The 19,963-nt window shown below is 35.0% G+C and overlaps 1 protein-coding gene across 6 annotated transcripts in view; it reads right to left on the bottom strand.

Annotated features, from left to right (window-relative positions):
- Positions 1-5,430: 5,430 nt before the first annotated feature.
- Positions 5,431-19,963, bottom strand: part of LOC131029622 (E3 ubiquitin-protein ligase APD2) — a 36,030-nt gene continuing 21,497 nt past the window's right edge. For 5 of the 6 annotated variants that reach the window (XM_057960179.2, XM_057960182.1, XM_057960183.1 and 2 more), the window contains 4 exons: positions 8,410-8,492; positions 8,160-8,306; positions 6,337-6,406; positions 5,431-6,197 (listed from right to left, as the gene is read on the bottom strand). In XM_057960179.2, the coding sequence (XP_057816162.1) occupies positions 5,977-6,197; positions 6,337-6,406; positions 8,160-8,306; positions 8,410-8,492 (521 nt within the window). In that variant the 3' untranslated portion in view covers positions 5,431-5,976. The remainder of the gene's footprint in view (positions 6,198-6,336; positions 6,407-8,159; positions 8,307-8,409; positions 8,493-19,963) is intronic. The other variant, XM_057960181.1, reaches the window with a different exon arrangement.

Here is a 19,963-nt window from a genome sequence, read left to right as displayed (position 1 = left end):
TTTGTTGTAGGCTTTCATCATGTCAAGTTTAATGATCATGGATTCCAACTTATAAGTTGAGGTAGAATGAATGATTAGAGTCCCTTCTAGTTGTTTCCTTCCCCGGAATAAACCCACCTTGTTGCTAAGAGATGATTTTTGGAATAATCTAGGCCAGTCTAATTAAGATTGCCTTTGTAACTATTTTGTAAATAGTATTAGAGAAACTGACCTAAAATCTACAAATGAAGAAGGAGAAGCCAACTTAGGGATAAGCACAATATGTGTAGTATTGATTTGCTTCAACATGTAGGCACTCTTTCTTGATTCCTCAACCACCCTCCAAACATCAATCCCTAAAAAACCTAGCATTTCTAGAAGAGCAAGCATGATATATATATATATATATATATATATATATATATATATATATATATATATATATATATATATATATATATATATAAACACACCATTAAACCTGCACAAAAGCTCAAACAAGAGGATTAAAGCAAGCTAAAACAAACAAACAAACAAACACAAAGAAATCTAGGGTTTTAACAAAAAAAAATCTACCACTAAAAGAAACAATACCCATGAATACAAATCTAAGCATGGAGTTTTTCATACTCCATTTCATATCCATGCCCTTGTAAAATAATGGCTACATTGCTTTTCCCCTTCAACCTAGACAAACCAAAATGAATGAAATGAAGAAAGAAAGTTTTTTTTCTATTGTTTCTTTTAGGATCAAGGTCTCTACATGTTGCCCTAAAATCTAAGGGTGGAGATCGATAGAGTTAATCAAACGGTTGTGGTTTCTTGCACATTCCATTAGGGTTTGGTCAAAAGGTAAATAAAGTAAAATTAATTAATCCTAATTAGCTCCATGGTGGGGGCCTATGTTGCTAGGCACCTATCACTTGTGCTAAGAAAAACAACTTAAGAAGTCAATTTAATATTGGATTTAAAATGAATCTAATTAGTGGAAATTCCATATTTAAATTGGATATAAGTAAAAGAGAACCTTGAAGAGAAACAATTGGATATAAGTAAAAGGAATCTTAAAGAGATAAACAAATGATAAATGTTTTAGGGAGATTATTGAGCCAAGTGAGGAAGTTAAATATGTGGTTAAAACTTAAGTATTATATCAGTTGAAATTAAATAGATTTTACTGAACCTAGATATTATCATTTGTATATTAAGTATAGGGCAAATAAGGAGGATAGAGATTTGAAAAGATGTAAATTTAAATGTTTGAGATTTTTTTTAAATTAAAAATTTTAAAGTATTTAATTTAAAGACTAAAACCTTTTATCATGGAATATTATTCCTAGAGAGAGGACCTTAATATAGTGGTTATCTATCGAATTTGTTCAGTTAGTTAATGATTATTAATTGACTTAATTAAGGGGGATATATCTTAATGAGTTATTGTTAAATTAAAGTATGGTGGCGTAGCTTGGGGCGCTAGGTGTGCACAATTGATTTGAGAGACTCTCAATTTAATTTATAGTTGAAATTAACAGTTGAAAAAAAAAATGTTATGCATTTAGTCAAAATTTGGTGGTCAAGTTTAGGTTGTGTCATGTTTTCTTCTTGAGTAAGGAGTGGGCATGACATGAGGCACCATATATTAGACTAGAGTGGAGGTCCAATGCAAATGTGAAACTCTAGTTCTCTCCATGTTGGAGCTTCTCTAATATGCAAGCATGCATACCATCTCATATATTATTTCTCTACATATTTAGTACAAGCTCAAAAACATTATTTGCATAATTGAACACTAGGGAAGAGTCTACACAATTCTCTTTCTTCAAAGCCCTTACAGTCCCTTGAGCCTAGCAAGCTTCTCTAAAGTTGTAGTTGAAGCATAGGACTAAAAAAAATTTGTACATGAGAAGCAGTTCAACATGTTGGATAGGTTATGTTTCTCTCTCATTTTGACATGCTTCTGAGTAGTTGCTTGAACAAATCGCCAAATTCTTAGAATAATAAGGCAATTGGAAAGGTGCAAATGACAAGGAGCACTTGCAAATTTTACAAATTGACTTAGGAATAGTAACATTTTGTATCCACTTTCTCCTCTATATAGTTTCTTTGTATGGCATGAGTTGCAAAGATATCATTTAGTCATAATCACCTCACTATCTAATAGGCATTGTTGAACCTATACTTGATCATTTATATTCACATTTATCAAATGTCTTCTCTATTTACATAGTGATTTTTTTTAATTGCGAGATGTGATATTACTCATGACCAGATATGAGGTAATGAAAAGATCTCCATGATGAATTGTCCTCTTTTTAAAATGGTTACCTTTCCTTAAATTTCCAACAAGATGTTGCTATTAATCTAATTTGTTTAAAGTTGCATTTGAGTCTTTCCAAACTAATCTTGTGAGCAAGTAATTCTATGAACATTTTGGAGCAAGAATTTGAGAAAGCTTAGCAAACTTGCATGGCAGCAAAAAAATTGATGGGTAGCCACTGAACCAACTCCATCATGGATCTTTACCAACCTATTATTTTGTATTCTTCTCTCAGTTTCTCTATCAATCTCAAAGATGATAATCTGAATGATGTTTTGACCTAAGGAGATCAACGGTTTATATATCATAAAACATTTAAATTTCAACCGCTAGGGCTGGGTAGGCATTTCTTGATCAAATATTCCTTTTTCCACTTTTAAGTTAATGACATGATGATCTATCTTACCTTTCCAAAGTTAGGAAGATTTTTGAAATTCTAAAAATGGTGCAAAGAACCATATCATTATGTGAAGTGATTCATATGAATGTAAGAAACCATAATCTCTAGAACAAGGGCCGGAAGGAAAGAAGGAATGCAAACTAATAAATGTCTTTGAAAAGACGATACACACAAAAAAGGTTGAAATCAGTTGTCCTTGATTTCGGCATGGCCAAAATCGTGGTCCAACCCCTATGAAACTTGTCCATTCCTTAGCCTACGTCCTCCAAGGTCAGTCAACTTCCCTCATAAGTCGTGTCGGTTTGCGTCTTCATTTTTTTTTTCATTTTCATGTTTTTGCCTTCATCTTTTATTTTATCTTTTGTCTGCACTTCGGGTTTTAAAACCTCGAAATGCAGTGTTTCTTGTGTTTTCCTGCACATCGGGTTTTAAAACCCGAAGTGCAGTTTTGGTCTGCATTTATGTGCAAGTCTAAGTGCAAGTTAGGGAATTTTTCCCAACCTGCAACTTTGTCTTTATGTGCAAGTTGGGAAATTTTTCCTGACCTGTAGGTCTACGTGTAGGTCAGGGATTTTTTCCCGACCTACAAGTTCGCCTAAGTGCAAGTCGAGAAATTTTCTCGACCTGCAAGTCTACCTTTATGTGCACGTTGGGAAATTTTTCCCGACCTGCAAGTCTAAGTGTAGGTCACGGAATTTTTTCCAACATGCAAGTTCGCCTAAGTGCAGGTCGAGGAATTTTTCCTGACCTGCAAGTTAGGTTTTGCCCTTCTTGCATATCGGACTTTAAAGTCCGATATGCAATCTTTGATTGATTTTCCTTGCACATCGGACTTTAAAGTCCGATGTGTGAATTTTGAGTTTTTCCCTTGCGGATCAAACTTTAAAGTCCGACCTGCAAGTTTTTTCCCATTTTGTCTCCCAAGTCATTTATGACTCCTGTTTCTTGTTCTGATTGATGAAATTTGCTCGTCCGATGGTGATCATTTTCAAAACACTAATGATCCATGTTGAAATGTTTGAGCCCTCTCCCAGCAAATCGACAGAGAAAAGAAGATGCACTGATGAGATTGTTGATATGGCACCAGACAAAGCTAAGATGCAAGTTGCTTTGACTTGTTTATAGAATTTCAGAAATCCAATGAGGAGAAAGATGAATAAAGTGTCCCCTTTTTGACACTTTCTTTTCATGTAGTTGCATTGTTAAATGCTGCAAGTTTTCTCATAGCTACATATTTTCTTTCTGTTGTAGTTGTAGTCAAGTGGAATTGTGCAGTTGAATTAGTCAATTGTGCCCACATTTTTCTCCACTCTTTTCCTATGTAAGGAAGACCCTCATTTGTAAATATTTATCTTGAATATGCTTAGCAAAACTCTGCCAAATTTTTATCTCAATTAAAACTTTGTGCTTTTGATGTAAAAAAATGGATTGAATGAAATAAAAATAGCAACCCGCTAGTTTCCAAAATTTGCGTTGGACTCAAGATTGTGATTGTGATTGTGATTGGAATCATTCTTATGTTTAGTTCTCATAATCATTCTTTGTGATCCTGAATCTTTTGGTGAAATTGTTAAAGTTTATGAAAGAGCTTTCCAATTGTGGAAGTAGACTTTGTACTCCTTGCATATTTGGGAAATTTTTTGATGTTAAGTGATTAGTGGTAAGCTTTGTATTGCTGCCATTACTTGTAGTTTTAAGGATTGGTGAAATACACTTGAAGACTTTGAGCTGCAAGTTGGATTTCTTACCGTTTGTGATAATTAGCTTAGTTAAAATTACATTCAAGAAAGACTTTGTGCTTCTTGATTGTAAGCTTTGGTATAATTTGTTGGATTAGTTTGTTCATTTCTTTAAGTATCAAAAGTGATAGAGAATTGTAACAAAGTGGAGGGAGAATACATAAACTCTGAAAAAAAAGAGTTATATGCCCAAAACTTACCCACAGATTTTAGTTTCTTGTTAATTAGAGAAGAAATTTCAAAGGGAACCTCCCCTTGATAAGAAGAGAGATTAATTTCTCAACATAGCTATGTGTGAATCATATATTTTGTCATTGGTACGCTAGTGACAAAATATTCACCCAACAAAATCAGACCATATATTGCATATTTGTAGTGAGAACAATGCATGAGCTTGTGTATGTAATTTGAGATACATCTCATTGATGGTATAGATAGGACATAATCATTCATGTATATAAGCTCAACGAAATTAACTTCCTTACATGTAAAAAATATTTAGGGGCATCTCCATAGAGAATCAAACTTAGATTGTTGCTCTATATTTGTTGCTCTTTCTTCCCATTTCAAGACCTTGTACCTAACCTTGAAACTTGACTCTATGGAATATCAAATAAGCACTTTAAAATCTACTGATAGCTCTTAATTGAATCCCAACGGGTTCCCTCTTCTCTTCTAGTTCTAATAGTTTTATAAGCCTAACCTCCATGGCTTTCTTTTCTTATTTTTTTGTTTGTTTAGTCATTTTTTTGCTAAGAGACCTAGAAATAACAGGGAAGCCTCATTACCATGTAGTAAAGTGAAGGGCACATATTGATTGCCCATTTTGGGTTTAAGCATTCTACTTGAAATGCTAGCTCGAGGTGTTGGTGTCATCCCTTTTAGTGCTCAAAACCAATCCTCTTAATGATCCTAATTACACTCTTTTTGTGAATTTGACAAATCCATTACCCTAGGGGCAACAATTTGACATTGTTTCATATAAATACCATACCTCAAAGAAAATTCAAATAATTTTACATTAATGAACACTTTTTATTTGTCTTACATAATTGAATGAGGAACCCCAAACCTTGAGATAATACTTTACAAAAAAAATCAACTACTACTGCCTTTATGGCTTCCTTCAATGGAACTGCTTCTATCCACCTCATTAAGTAGTCAATTAATGTAAGAATCCCTTTGTACCCTACATGGTAAATAATATTTATCATGCCAATAAATTCAATATCCCACTGACCAAATGGCCGATAGGTAGGGGACAATTTCCACTCTTTTGCACATAGAATTGGCGTTATTATTTTCTCACCCATTGATGGCAATCTGTGAACATGGTAGGCCACTGATATCTATCTTGCATAATATTTGTGGTTGTGATAGAGAAAAAAAATGTATCCCCGAACAATCCTTGATGGAACTCTTGGAGTAACATATGTACTTGGTCTTTATCTACATGCCTAAGTAGGATCCCATCGAAAAAATTGGAAGAGTAAACCATTGACTAATTCCCTTCTATCTGATGAAGATAAATCACTAGGGTACTACCAGGTTTCCATGAATTGAGTTCTTTCATCAATCCATGACCTTGGCTCTCCTTCATTTGCAAAGTGTTGAACAGAATTACTATCAATATTTGCTTCTTGAGAACGAGTATGTGCATCTTGTTGTGAATTCAAAGGTGTTTCCTCTGGAGACAAATTTGACAGACCTTTTGGCTTGCAAATGAAGTACAAAATGAATAATACTGCAAACAGTAAAGTACCTGAAGAAGCAATTATTAGCGTAAATTAGTGAACAATGAACATTAATTACAATCTCAATAAACACATTGTAATCTTGAAACCAAACTTCGTTACAAAATTATTATCATTTTGTTCTGATAAATTTGAGACTGAACTAACCATCAAATATGAGATATGTCTGCCAGCGAGTCCTATATGAGACCTCAACCTTCCAAAAATCAACACCATCCTGCATGGTAAATGGAAGTAAAGACAAACAAAATATTAAATTATGAGAAGCAAAAATTCAGGTGGTCATTCACCGTCTAAAATATGACTGCAAAGTTTACATGAAAATATTATCAAATATCAATTAGTAAATATCTAAAATAATCAAAATTTGAGGGAAAAATGTAAATATGTAAAGGTCCCATGAAAATGTTCTAAAGCAAACAATTGAAAAGAATATACCATAATTGTATGAATTTAATAATTTTATCACATAATTTATTATGAAAAGAAGAAATTAATATTCAAATTGTCACCATCAGATTTTATCAACGGTTTAAAAGAAACCAAAAACTAAAACTTGATCATCATGCATTGATCAATTTCACAACTTATAAATGATGGTGTAGTAAATCTTGAGCAAAAAGTCTAGATATGATAAACTCAATATATACTTTAAAGGGTGACAAATCATATGAATGACTTTCAGGACTGGCATGCATAGAAGTAACTCATTTAAGAGATTTATTGGCAAGTTCCTTGGATATTCCAACAGAAACAACTTTGATTCCTCTACTTCAACTACTTTTTTGAAATGTTACAGAAATAGAAAGGATTTGCTAGCGCAAACATCCCAACACAATTATTAAAAACAGTGAAGAAATGCAAATGACTGCAGAACATGGAGAAGAATGAAGCTACATCACATATACACATTATTTTCGTAGGAAACCCAACACATGGAAACTCAAGCAAGGAAATGGGTTGTGCCTCTGTTCTTCCAATATATTCCATCAATTAGTAAAATGCAAATTGTAAAAAGTGGCTCCAAATAGATTAAATCAAGTACTATGGATTTAAATAATCTCTCTTTCACCATATTAGTACTATCTGTCCCGCAAACTCGGGCTATAATTTTCTATGTTGCTCAAACTCTAAAACAACTGCTGTTTCTAAGGGTGGTGTTTCTCAGATCATGAGATGTTCCTTTCTTGAGCCAAGGATTCAGGTGGCTGCTAAGAAAGATGTAGCTACTGATCTGGGGCCCCTATAAATACTAAGTTGACTCTTTTTGATCTGCTATTATTATGATTCTAGGTATCAGTTTGAGTTGTGGTCAGTTTCAAGTTTTGTATGCTGGGCTCTGCCTTGTGCCTTGCTGGTTAGGCCATTTAGTTTTTTGGGTTCTCAATTTAGCCTTTACAGGTTTTGTCTTCACCAGTTTCACCAGCCCCTTTTGTACAAGTGCTTTTAATTTTAAAGGTTGAAATCCCCTATAGAACCCTCAATTTACCTATTAAAACAACAAACATGGCCATCAACTTTGTAGGGACACTACCCATCAGTCACAGCCCCTAATCCATGTATCTAACTTATATCCTTATTATTTTCACTTCACCTATCATATTATTATTATATAATATTATTTTGTATTTCAATATGTAATAATATTACATATTTACTAGGTACACCTAATATGTATATTATAGTTGCACATGCTAATATATATTTGTCCTGGAAATATTTTCCATGTAGATGCCCTAAAATTGATCAAAAGAATGGAATTTCTCTATTAAAATTAATTTAAAAATGTATGAAAAAGCTTCTACCCTGGTGCTATCTTTGTAAACTGTTAAAAGAACAAAATATCCACTTTCATTTTCATTAGCATTAAAAATGAACGAGAGAGTTTTTAGTTTATAAAAGTGTGATGGATCCATACTAAACCATCCAATGCGAAAAAATCCTGAAAAATTTGTGACATTAGTAAATACCTGTGGCTTATCAGGAGTTGTCAAGAGGCCAACCTTGGAGCCCCTTAGTGATGGTAAAATTTTGCATGATTTCACATCCAGTGGACACCAAGAATTTGCTGTCTCTGTCTCATATGTTTTACTTTTGATCTCCATACAAAATTTTATCTGTATAATGATCATTAAATAAATTCAGAGAAGTGAAGAATGATAACCACCAAACAGAATAAGATCTCCACTGTATGTAACAATGTTCTAGAAATTCACTTACTTCAACACTCTCTTCATTAAGATTTCCTAATCCAAAATAGTAATCATTATCACTAACAGCTTGAAAACTAACCGTCCCATGACCTGTTCCATAACAGTATATAAATAATATGTTTTATTCAAAAGAAATAGTTTCCACCAAAATATAGGTGAAAACTTCCAAATGTGAGTTCATGAAATAAACTTACATACGTTTAAAGGATTAAGTAATACACAACATTTTCACAATGTAATCTGTTTGAAATTGTGTAATAATGACCTCAGTTACTTAGAATTGAGAGTGCCATGAGTTGACCATAGTACATTTCAGGATAAAAAAAATGCACCTACCCATAATTTTCCTTTTGAAGGATGCAATTCAAACAATGTTTATCATGTGTCAACTGGACAGTACTGGGTAAGACCAGGATTAACTAAAAAATTCTCTGCCAGTTCTAGGATATTTGTCTTTGAGCATGTCCATGTCTGTGTGTATGAGCACATATGTATATGTGCATGTGTGTATACATGTAACCCATTGAAGACATCAAAGGTCTTCATTGGACTTCAGCAGCGACAACAAACCTTGTAGAAATGGGCAAAACTAAGAGAGAATCAAATAATAGAAGATATGTTAAGCACCCTTATAGCAGTTTGACAGGACATCCTTTTTTGGATTTTCCATATGATAACAGAAAACACTCTAAAGGAATATAAGCTTTCAGAGAAATGCATGGGATTGATCTTCTCCGCTTATTGGCTTTTTCGTAAAACAGACCAATATATAATATGAAGAGGGGCAGTTACATAAAAATTCCGATCCTGGGTGTGAGGCTGAAGACTCTGTATCAAAAGTTACTGCTGAAAACACAAGCATTTGAAATACAAAACAATCCTACTCAAATTTTCCTTTACCGCTTTAAACTTGTAAAACAGAGCTACTGACAGGCATATAATAAGGACTCAACTCAGATAAAGATGTAAAGATACAAGCTATTACGCTAGATATTTTGAAAGATCAAATATCAGTCCAGTCTGTGGTGATCCCTGGTTTCCTGGCCTGATGTCTCCAAACTGGGCACATGCTGAAAGAGCAACATGATGATATATCCATGTGTGTACATGCCCCATATAGCCCTTTGACCAAAACGAGTAAGAACTTCTCTGTGGTTCATATCTTTCTGTAGTTAATACCAAGTACAAACATGTGGATATGGAAGTTCTTGCCTTTCGTTGAAGAGTTTCAATTCCTGTCTGCCCAAGAATTCAATACAAAAGCATACATGTTAAAGAACATGAATAATCCTCTCCAACACTGTAGAGCAGCTTACTCTACCTACTTCTCTCTATAACACAAAATCTCAAAATGGAAGGGCCCCTGTCTGTACTTATGTCGGTAGAATCCTTTGTTAATAAGATTTTGATCTCTCTTTTTCCTTCATGTTCCTTACAATGGAATATAGATTATCTTCCACAGGCAATGGCCTAGATTTGTCAAAAGAGAATCCATATTGTTCAAAAAGTACTCAATTTAAATGAGGCAAATAAATGCAAACAGCCAAAATCTTCAGCTTGGTGGCTGATACTTCTCCAATATGCTTAGGCATGAATGAAAGCATACATGTGCTCCTAGGCACAAATTCTAGTTAGGGTTAAACAGCTTCATCATATCCTTTAAGATCTATTAATGGTGTTTTCTGATTAATCATTAAAATGATATAGACTAGAGTATCCATGCCCATTTTGGATTGCCTCTTCGTAAATAATGGAGAATGGTATGTAATGTCCCCTACTTGGAAGCTGCCATATTTCCAACAATTATTATACATTACTGAATGCATTACCAAGTTATTATGCCTTTTAACAATTAATTCTACATTTCATAATTCATAGCCTTCTATATTATGCTCTAACCTTGTTACAACCAAACCCTAAGGGAGGGAGGGGTGATTATGTTGCCAGGGCACTGAGAAACCAAACTACAAGAGGCTCGCTCAAGGTTTACAGATGCAGACCCTTACCCCATCTCAGGACTATACCCTCAAGGTTTACAGAATCTGATCCTTACCCCATCTCAGGACTACCTAATTGGTTGGAATTAGACCGCCTTTCCCTTTGCACAAATCATTCCCATCCTCCATAGGTATTAGCAGAAGTCTAAGGACTGGACTATACTTTTAATTTTCTTTCATGTACTATGAATGTTTCTGAAATTAAGTATGACTATCATACATATTGCAGTCTATATTAGTATTACTACTAAATTCTGCATAAAAATATTATCAGGCTTCATATATTAAGCATACATATTGAGCACATCCCCATGCATACAACCAAGAACAAGGATGTTAGTGCCTGTAACTTAATAACAGTTCTGATCTGATATAATCGATGGTGATGTCACTGGATGCTTTGATTACTTTCCTTTATATATCTCAATGTGAAGGAAGAGGTCACACCTCTTCATCTTGTATGCCCTTTGGCAAAAGACATACCCTTTTATTATTAGCACCCTTTGAAAGAGTGCAACTCTTCATTATTTCTGCCCTTTGAAAGGGACACAACCTTTCACAATCAGATCTGCACTTCTAATTCCCAAATTATCCCCCCTCAAATGAGGTTCTCTTCTCCCTTTTATATTGGTGTTGGAAATAAGCCACAACCGGACCAACAATGGACTGGTCCAAGAGGGGCCAGTAGCTCAGTGGTAGAGCACTTCAGCAGCGTATGGAAGGTCCTAGGTTCGAGTCCTAGCTGGTCCATGTCTCAACATGGTATCAGAGCCAGGTTCAGGCTAGGAGCCCCAAGCACACGAGAGGTGTGGCTTAAGGGGGGGTGTTGGTGTTGGAAATAAGCCACACCCGGACCGACGATGAACTGGTCCAAGAGGGGCCAGTAGCTTAATGGTAGAGCACTCCAGCAGCGTATGGAAGGTCCTAGGTTCGAGTCCTAGCTGGTCCATGTCTCAACATATATCACATGTTTGAGGGAGTCCAACTTTTCATTTTGTCTTTTGACCATTCATTAACTTAATTAAATTTTAATTTAATTTTAAATATTTTAATTTTATTATTATTATTTACTATTAAATTCTATTTCAAAGTGGGGACATTACGCGGTATTCGGTATTTCAATCTAATCCATGCATACTTATTTAAAAGTTTCCCTTAATTTATGAACTCCCATTGAAGTGGAGAATAAGAATACTTGTCACTATTACTAATTTACTACTACCATTTGTAGTGAGATTCTATGAGAAGGAACCCTGTCCACTTCTATTTCTTACGTTAATTGTTTGCTACAAATATACAAAATAAACAAATTGGAAGCGGCCAAAATAGGTGTTCCCCACTAGCCAATGATCTCCAAGAGTATTTTCACCAGCCCCAAAGTCCAGGCTGGTCCTTTAGTGACATTACTTTAGCTTGCATTGGGGATTCTTTAGCTGTTGGGAATTGGGACTCTACAAAATTATGTTTCTGCTAGAGACACTGTTGATGTGTTCATCTATACCATCCAAAGTTGCTTTTTTAGCTTGGATTGTATTCAACTGTTAATTTTATGCTTTTAGTTTAAAAGAGTTTCAGGGTTTATTGAGTTTTTCTTTCAATAACTAATATACTTATTTTCCCAGTCTCCTTTCCTTTTCAAGAGTTTCTATCTTCTTTGGCAATCCCTTGCTGGTGGTCTCTTAACTTATTGCACTTTGCAGCCCCACTAAACAAGCTTGGTCATCCATGGACATGAGCATAATTTCTTTCTTTCTCTAACGTTCTTGCCCAACTACCAATGCAAATACAACTCCTGTTTACTTGTCTCTAGATGCAGATATCAATCTTTTAAAAGGAACTCAAATGATAGAAGTGAGGAGGTGACTTTAATGGATAACAGGACATTACTCCATGCTTATTCTAATGTGCGTGCAGCAAAATATCAAACATCAACAATCTAAGCATACACTCACATGAAATATAGATCATTTTTACACCTGCCAGCTTGATCAGAATAAAACAGATTTACACCAATGAATTGGTTACATATCGCAATTTATGTTACTTGCAAGTTCTATTAATCAGATATCCATCAAAAGTCCTGAAATATTTGAACAACAATTTGATTACAGGAGAGAAAAAACCTGCTCTAGTACAAATATCATGGATCATTTTCATCTTGCTCACCAGTTCATCCTTTTTAGAAGATATTCTCTTTGGATTCTTCATGTGAATCAGAGTGAAATGCCATACGCTCATTTTGTATTTAACAGTAGCAGTATAATTTTTAATTCTTATATAAAGTCAGTTGGGTATTCCTTTTATTATATTTTTAGTACCTGATGATTTTAGGATTCAACTGCAAAGTTTCATGTCAGGACTGTCCCACAATTCATGAGTAGCAGTTCACAAAAGCCCATCTCTTATGATCATGACTGTTCCACCTGGTAATCACTGATTCAATAGGGTGCTCAGAAGGACGAAGCAAAGGAAGTTCTCTAGAGGTTCCCCATCCCAAAACTTTTAAGAAAGCAGATAATCAGCCATCAGAGTCTCTATAGAAGCTGTAATGTCCCCAAGTAAGTTTAACCATTTAAGACGTCATAATTCCAACATTCTCAAAGCAAATAGAAATAGAAATAGAAATTAACATCATGATGGAGTTCAACTTAAAAACCTTACAACCAATGTAAGTTTGGAAAGGATTATGATCTTGAATAGGACGCTTTGATACCTCAGCATGATGACTCCCTCAGGTTTTTGGATCCAAGCCCAGGCCTAATTTTGGGACGACACCCTCAAGGTCTTACATGGGTCGCTGATCTCTACCCATCTTGGGATAGACACGCGATGGTTTTACACAAGCCTTTCCCTATTCATTCATACGACCTTCCGACTACATTCATATTAAGGATTAACAATTTGTTTTTGTCTTGTTTAATTTTTCCAACTTGTTCATTTGCTAATTACGGATAAGAGTTTGTATGATAAAGAATAAATAATTCTGGATTCATACATGTGTGACAGATAAGAAATTAATTATTGAATTATTGTGGTTTTATTAAAACACTGATATATTTGACATCCCCTTTAGGTTTATTCTAGTAATCATTGTTGAAATATGTAGCATCGGTTGGATGAACCAAATGTCTAATTGGCCTTACGACCTTAGACATTTGTCTTGTATTTATCCATTAATCTATCCTTATTATTATTTTGATCATGATATAGATATATATTTATCTATGTGACTATTTATTTATTGATCGATTATGATTAATATTATAATCAATATTATGAATAATTAGTAACAACCTTGTGTTACTAATTATTCATAATATTAATTATGTTATTTCATTATTAACATTGTCGATTTAGTAAATGGCCGCATAGCATTTGGAACCCGACAATATTATTGTGGGTTATGTGTTAGTCAAAGGCTGCCGATGTGCTCCACATAGGAGTTACGACTCCTTGAGGAATCATGTCGGTTCCACAAGGAGTCGTGACTCATTTGTGGACCACTATTGAGTACAAAGGCCATGTTGTCGATGGAAGAAAACGGACAAGGTGAACGGTTAGCAGATCAACAATCTGGGAAAGGTGACAGCCGTGAAACTAATAAAACACTTGTGTATATCACGTTTATTCTATGCCTTTGCAATCTGCAACTTCTCGGATTGAAGGCAAGGTTAATGTAATAGACAATAGCATAGAGAGAATACAATAACCGGCCATCATCTGAAGATCATCATTATTCTGCAGTACGATACGATAAGAAATATAGATACAGTTCGACCCAATATAACAGTGCATGATAATATTCTGCAGTCGGTGAATATAGATATGCAATGATAGAACAAGGAAGTCGACATACAATAGTCGACATTAGTTTCTGCAGTCCGTGAAAAAGACTCACATCTGTCAATTATCTCCTATAGATCATCAAAGGATATCAACAGTCCGTATTAATAATCTACAGGATACTGCAGTGCGTAGATTTAATAATCTACATCAAATTATTATTATTCAAAGGCAGTGAATATATAAACCCTGCAGATCATCATAAATTGAATTAATACCAAACTGATATACAAAGTTAAATAAGAATAAAATACTTGCTTACCTACATTTGATCAAAATTTAACAATCATGAATTAAATTACTGATGTTGTATTTTGCTGTATTATGGATGACTTTCTTTAAATATATATTTCTGTGTAAATTATGTGTACCTTGGCAGGATCGCAGCGGAATTCCTGTAAACTGATCCCAGACGCGTATTCCCAGCCTAAGGAAATCGTATGCAGTGGATGTCAATCAATGACTAGTGATTAAAGCAGCATATATTCAGACTGAAGTCCAGACGTGATTTTTCCTCAGCGATTTCCTCCCCTTTATATCTCTCAATTTGAGGGAGAGGTCACACCTCTTCATCATGTATGCCCTTTGGAAAGAGTGCAACTCTTCATTATTTCTACCCTTTGAAAGACACAGCCTTTCATAATCAGATGTGCACTTATTATTTAAATCAGATCTGCACTTCTCATTTCCAAATTATCCCCCCTCTCAAATAAGGTTCTCTTCTCCCTTTTATATCTCATTGTTGAGGGAGTCGCAACTTTTCCTTTCATGTCTTTTGACTTTCATTAACTTAATTAATTTTTAATTAATCATATTTAATTATATTATTTTATATTTTAATTTAATCTTTAACGTTTTATTATTATCATTTATTATTAAATTCTATTTCAAAGTGGGGACATTACAGAAGCAATATACCCCCTTGTATTTCACAGAGATGCACCATGTAGTAAGACTAGAATCAGAAGCATAACAGCTTCTAGAGCATAGCTGCAAAAATGCAAAGCCTGGATAAAAGTGGGAATCAAGAAAGTCTCATTGCTAATCATGAATTTATTGCATTCAAGGTTGATTTCCAGGTCGAAATTTTGATACCCAAACTTGGGCTGAAAAAAGAAGATTGTTTGGCTTCTTCCCAAGTTGAATTTCCTTCATAATGGTTTGAAAGTTTGAATCAATGTGTCAATGATTTTGCATTATTAAAGAGATATATTTTAAAAATATCAGCGTTCTATTTCCTTGCAATTATTTGGTACAATCAACATCGTGGATCTGTTTTGATGGCATATATTAGCAAACCATGCCCTTTATATTATGTTGAGGTGAGTTGAAAAAAATGTTGCAACTATTTCAATATCAATAAAAATAAAAGTAATAATGTATGGAAACTTCATACAGGCAATATTTATTGTTGATATTAATTAGGGAATGGCGGATTCCAATTGCCTTAGGCAACATTGGAATCCACCCAAAAGGGCTAGGCCCTTTCCCCAAACGTGTAGGGCAGAGCCCTATCCTCACGGCAACCTTAAACTTCGCCTCACAAGCCTAAAACACTCAACGTGTTGCTAATAGGGCCAACCCTACTTACAAGGCATTTAAGAAAACAAATATAATTAATTAAAGTTAATTATAAAGGAAGCCGACCTATCCAAAAGGGTTTCTGTCCTCATATAAGTAAAGGTAAGATCTCATCATTATTCATTCAATTCGATCTGCTTCTTCATTCATGCAAAACCTACATGCCTACCTAATGCGAACTCCAAGGAAACACATGATATCTTCACTTACAGCAATCTGCCATTAGAAGGAGGTGCGAAATACATGACATCTGCAGCAACATACATCTGCCATTAGAAGGAGGTGCAAAATCCATCATAAGGAGTCAGTGAATTCCTTGAAGGTCTGCAATCTAGGTTAAGGCAACATCAGCATCCATCTCTCACATGACAGCAAGTGAATGTTGAAGGCAGCCACCTCAATCTGCCATACCTCCAGTGACAGCAACATTTGAACCTACAAACACATGAGATAAGTGTTGTAATGTTTGCATAACTATAATCCATAATCAGATCTGAGGATCTTTTCTGGCTGGGTTTTTCCTCCTAGGAGGTTTTCCCAAGGTAATTGTGTCTTGTCTCTATTTCTTTATCTTTCTTTGTTGTGTTAAATCTGAAACTATAAATCTCTAATCTAATTAATCTAATCAGTAAATAAATTCTGATTTTGTGAGTTTTAGTTAATCTGAAAGTGTTAAAACTTAACATGGTATCAAAGCTATAGGCTAGATCAACTTTTACATTTTAGAATTTTAGTACTCCTTTATTTCCAGATTGTTGTCGCATTCACAGGTCAGGTCAATGGGGTTGAAAGTTGAAGATAGGCTTGATGGGAATCTCAATTTTACTGCATGGAAGATTCGAATCAAGTTGGCTCTAGAGGAAGAAGATCTTCTCCAATTCATAGAAGCGAAAGAGCTAACTAAACCTACGGATACAGCTAAGCTAAAACAATTCAAAAAGGATGATGTCAAGGCCAGGAAGATTCTCATTGATTCAGTCAAAGACCACCTAGTCACCTCTATTGCCTCATTTACTACTGCAAGGGAAATGTTCAGCCATCTACAAGGTACATATGAAGTTAACAATCTCAGTAGGGCAATTACTTTAAGACAACAACTACTTAATATCAAAATGGCAAAAGAAGATTCTGTTATTTCCTATTTTATGAGAATTTCAGAACTAAAGAATCAGCTAGGTTTAATTGGTCATAACATGGAAGACAAAGACCTTGTCATGATTGCCCTAAATGGTCTACCTCACTCATGGGAGTTGTTTATCCAAACCATAAGTGGCAAATCTGAGTTACCTACGCTTGATCGCCTTAAGAATGATTGCATCCAAGAAAAGTCTCGCCTCATCACAAGAGGGCAATCCAAAAGTACCCATGTAGATGATCAACACATGCTTGCAACCCAATGCAAGAAAGGGGAAAATTGGAAGAAGCCCTATCCAAAAAGGAATAAGGAATTCAAACCATTTAGTTCCCAGCACCTCTAGAAGAAACCAAGAGACACCTCGCGTGTCCGATGCTTTAGATGTGACAAATTTGGTCACTATGCTAAAGAATGTCATAATAACCCTACCCAAAGAGAAGCCAACCTAAATGAATGTCTAGCAGTATTCCTACAGATAGTAATACATGGTTGATTGATAGTGGTGCTTCCAGACACATCACAGGCTACTATGATCATCTTTCAGACTTAGTAGAAAAGGATACCAGCCTTCACGTGGTAATCGGTGATGACGCTCGTTATTCGGTAAGAGGTTCTGGCTCTACTTCTTTAAATTTAGACTCTGGTATTAATTTGGACCTTAGTGATATCTTGTTTGTTCCTAGAATTAAAAGAAACCTAATCTCCATTTCTGCTCTAGAAGATAAAGGTTATCAAATTGCATTTTCTGAGGGAAAAGTTCTTGCTTGGCCTAAGAAATCTAGTGTTAAATCTGCTCATATAATCGGTCATAGATATGATAGTCTTTATAAGCTCTCGACTAACCCTATTCAAGCCCTCATTAATGAGGCTCCTAAATCCTATGAGCTATGGCATAGAAGACTTGGACACTTGCATTATCAAGCTCTTCCCTCTCTTAAAAGGTTAGTCAAAGGTTTGCCCAAACTCAGTCAAATTCATGATAATACTTGCAAAGGTTGTGCTATAGGTAAAAATATTAAAAGTCCTTTTTATAAAAGTGAAAATAGAGCTAGAGACAAACTAGAACTTGTTCACTCTGATTTATGTGGTCCTATGTCTTCAGCATCTCCTAGTGGATTTCTTTATTACGTAATCTTCATAGATGATTTCTCTAGGAAAACTTGGATCTACTTCTTGAAATCTAAAGAACCTGATGAAGTCTTAAGTAAATTTAAAGAGTTCAAGGCATTAACTGAAAACTCCTCTGGTAAAAGAATTAAATGTCTAAGATTTGACAATGGAGGTGAGTACACCTCCAGTAGCTTTCATAACTTTTGTGTTGAGTCAGGAATTAAAAGGGAGTTTTGTGTTCCGTACAATCCTCAACAAAATGGTGTTGCTGAAAGGAAGAATAGGACTATTGTTGAGGCTGCAAAGGCTATGATTCACAATCAAGATTTGCAGACCTTCCTATGGGCTGAGGCTTCTAGAACAGCAGTGTATATCCAGAATAGATGTCTTCACCATGTTCTAAAGAACATGACCCCTGAAGAAGCCTTCACAGGATCCAAACCAGACATCAGTCACCTCAGAATTTTTGGAAGTCCCGTTTATATTCATGTGCCCAAGGAAAAGCGATCCAAGTTGGATCCCTCCGGAAAGAAAGGCATGCTAGTCGGCTACAGTGAATCCTCCAAGGCATTCAGGATATACATCCCTCGTCAAAGGTATGTTGAGGTAAGTAGGGATGTTACATTTGAAGAAGATATTGCTTTTAAGAAATCAAAAGGTTCTTGTGTTATTGATGAAGCTAATGACAATCAAGTTATGAATGTTGATACTAACCCTGAGATTCAAAGGGAGCTGGTTGAACCTCCACCTCAAGATGAACATCATGATCCACCAGAGCCCATGAATCCCACTAATATTCCTAGTGACATTGTTGTTACCAAAAAGAGGCTTCTTTGGGTAAGAAACACCATTCAAGAAGCCGAAAGATTTGTTGCCCCCAGTGGCACCTTCCGTGAAACTAAGAGACCATAAGTATTCTCCAACTACGTTGCATTGATGTGCAATCTCATTGAAACTAAACCTTGCAAATGTTGAAGAAGCCTTGAATCATCATGCCTGGAAGCTTGCTATGGATGAAGAATATCAGTCAATCATCAAGAATGATGTTTGGGATATTGTGCCCAGACCCAAAGGTAAATCTGTTGTTTCCTCTAAATGGTTATTTAAAATTAAACATAATGCTGATGGTAGTATTGAAAAATATAAGGCTAGATTTGTTGCTCGTGGTTTTTCTCAAAAGGAAGGCATAGACTATGAAGAAACTTTTGCTCGTGTTGCTAGATATACTTCTATTAGAACAATAATAGCTATTGTTGCTGCTAGAGGCTGGAAACTACATCAGATGGATGTTAAGACTGTCTTCCTTAATGGTGTCATTGAGGAAGAGGTCTATATTGAACAACCTGAGGGTTATGAGATTCAGGATAGATTAACTCATGTGTGCAGGTTGAAGAAAGCTCTGTATGGCCTTAAACAAGCTCCTCGTGCTTGGTATGAAAGAATTGATAAATACTTGTTAAGTCTAGGTTTTCATAAAAATGATGTTGATTCTAACATATACTTTAAGTTAGCCAATGATGAAATGCTAATTCTAGTTCTATATGTGGATGACTTATTTCTTACTGGTAAAGATGAACTTATTGTTAGATGCAAGGAAGAACTAGCTTCAAAATTTGAAATGAAAGACTTAGGTCTAATGCATTATTTTCTAGGTCTAGAAGTATGGCAAAGATCTAACGAAATTTTTCTAAGTCAAGGAAAGTATACTATTGACATTTTGAAAAGATTTAGAATGGTGGATTGTAAACCTATGTCTACTCCTATGGAATCTAACTTAAAGAAGTTAAGTGTTTCTGCAACTAACTCTGATTTTGCAGATCCATCAGAGTACCGGTAGTTGATTGGATCACTGATGTATCTAGTTAACACTAGACCAAACATATGCTTTGTTGTGA

Source organism: Cryptomeria japonica, chromosome 3, assembly GCF_030272615.1.
Source record: "Cryptomeria japonica chromosome 3, Sugi_1.0, whole genome shotgun sequence".
Taxonomy (NCBI): Eukaryota; Viridiplantae; Streptophyta; class Pinopsida; order Cupressales; family Cupressaceae; genus Cryptomeria; species Cryptomeria japonica.
This window is presented reverse-complemented; position numbering and strand designations above follow the sequence as displayed.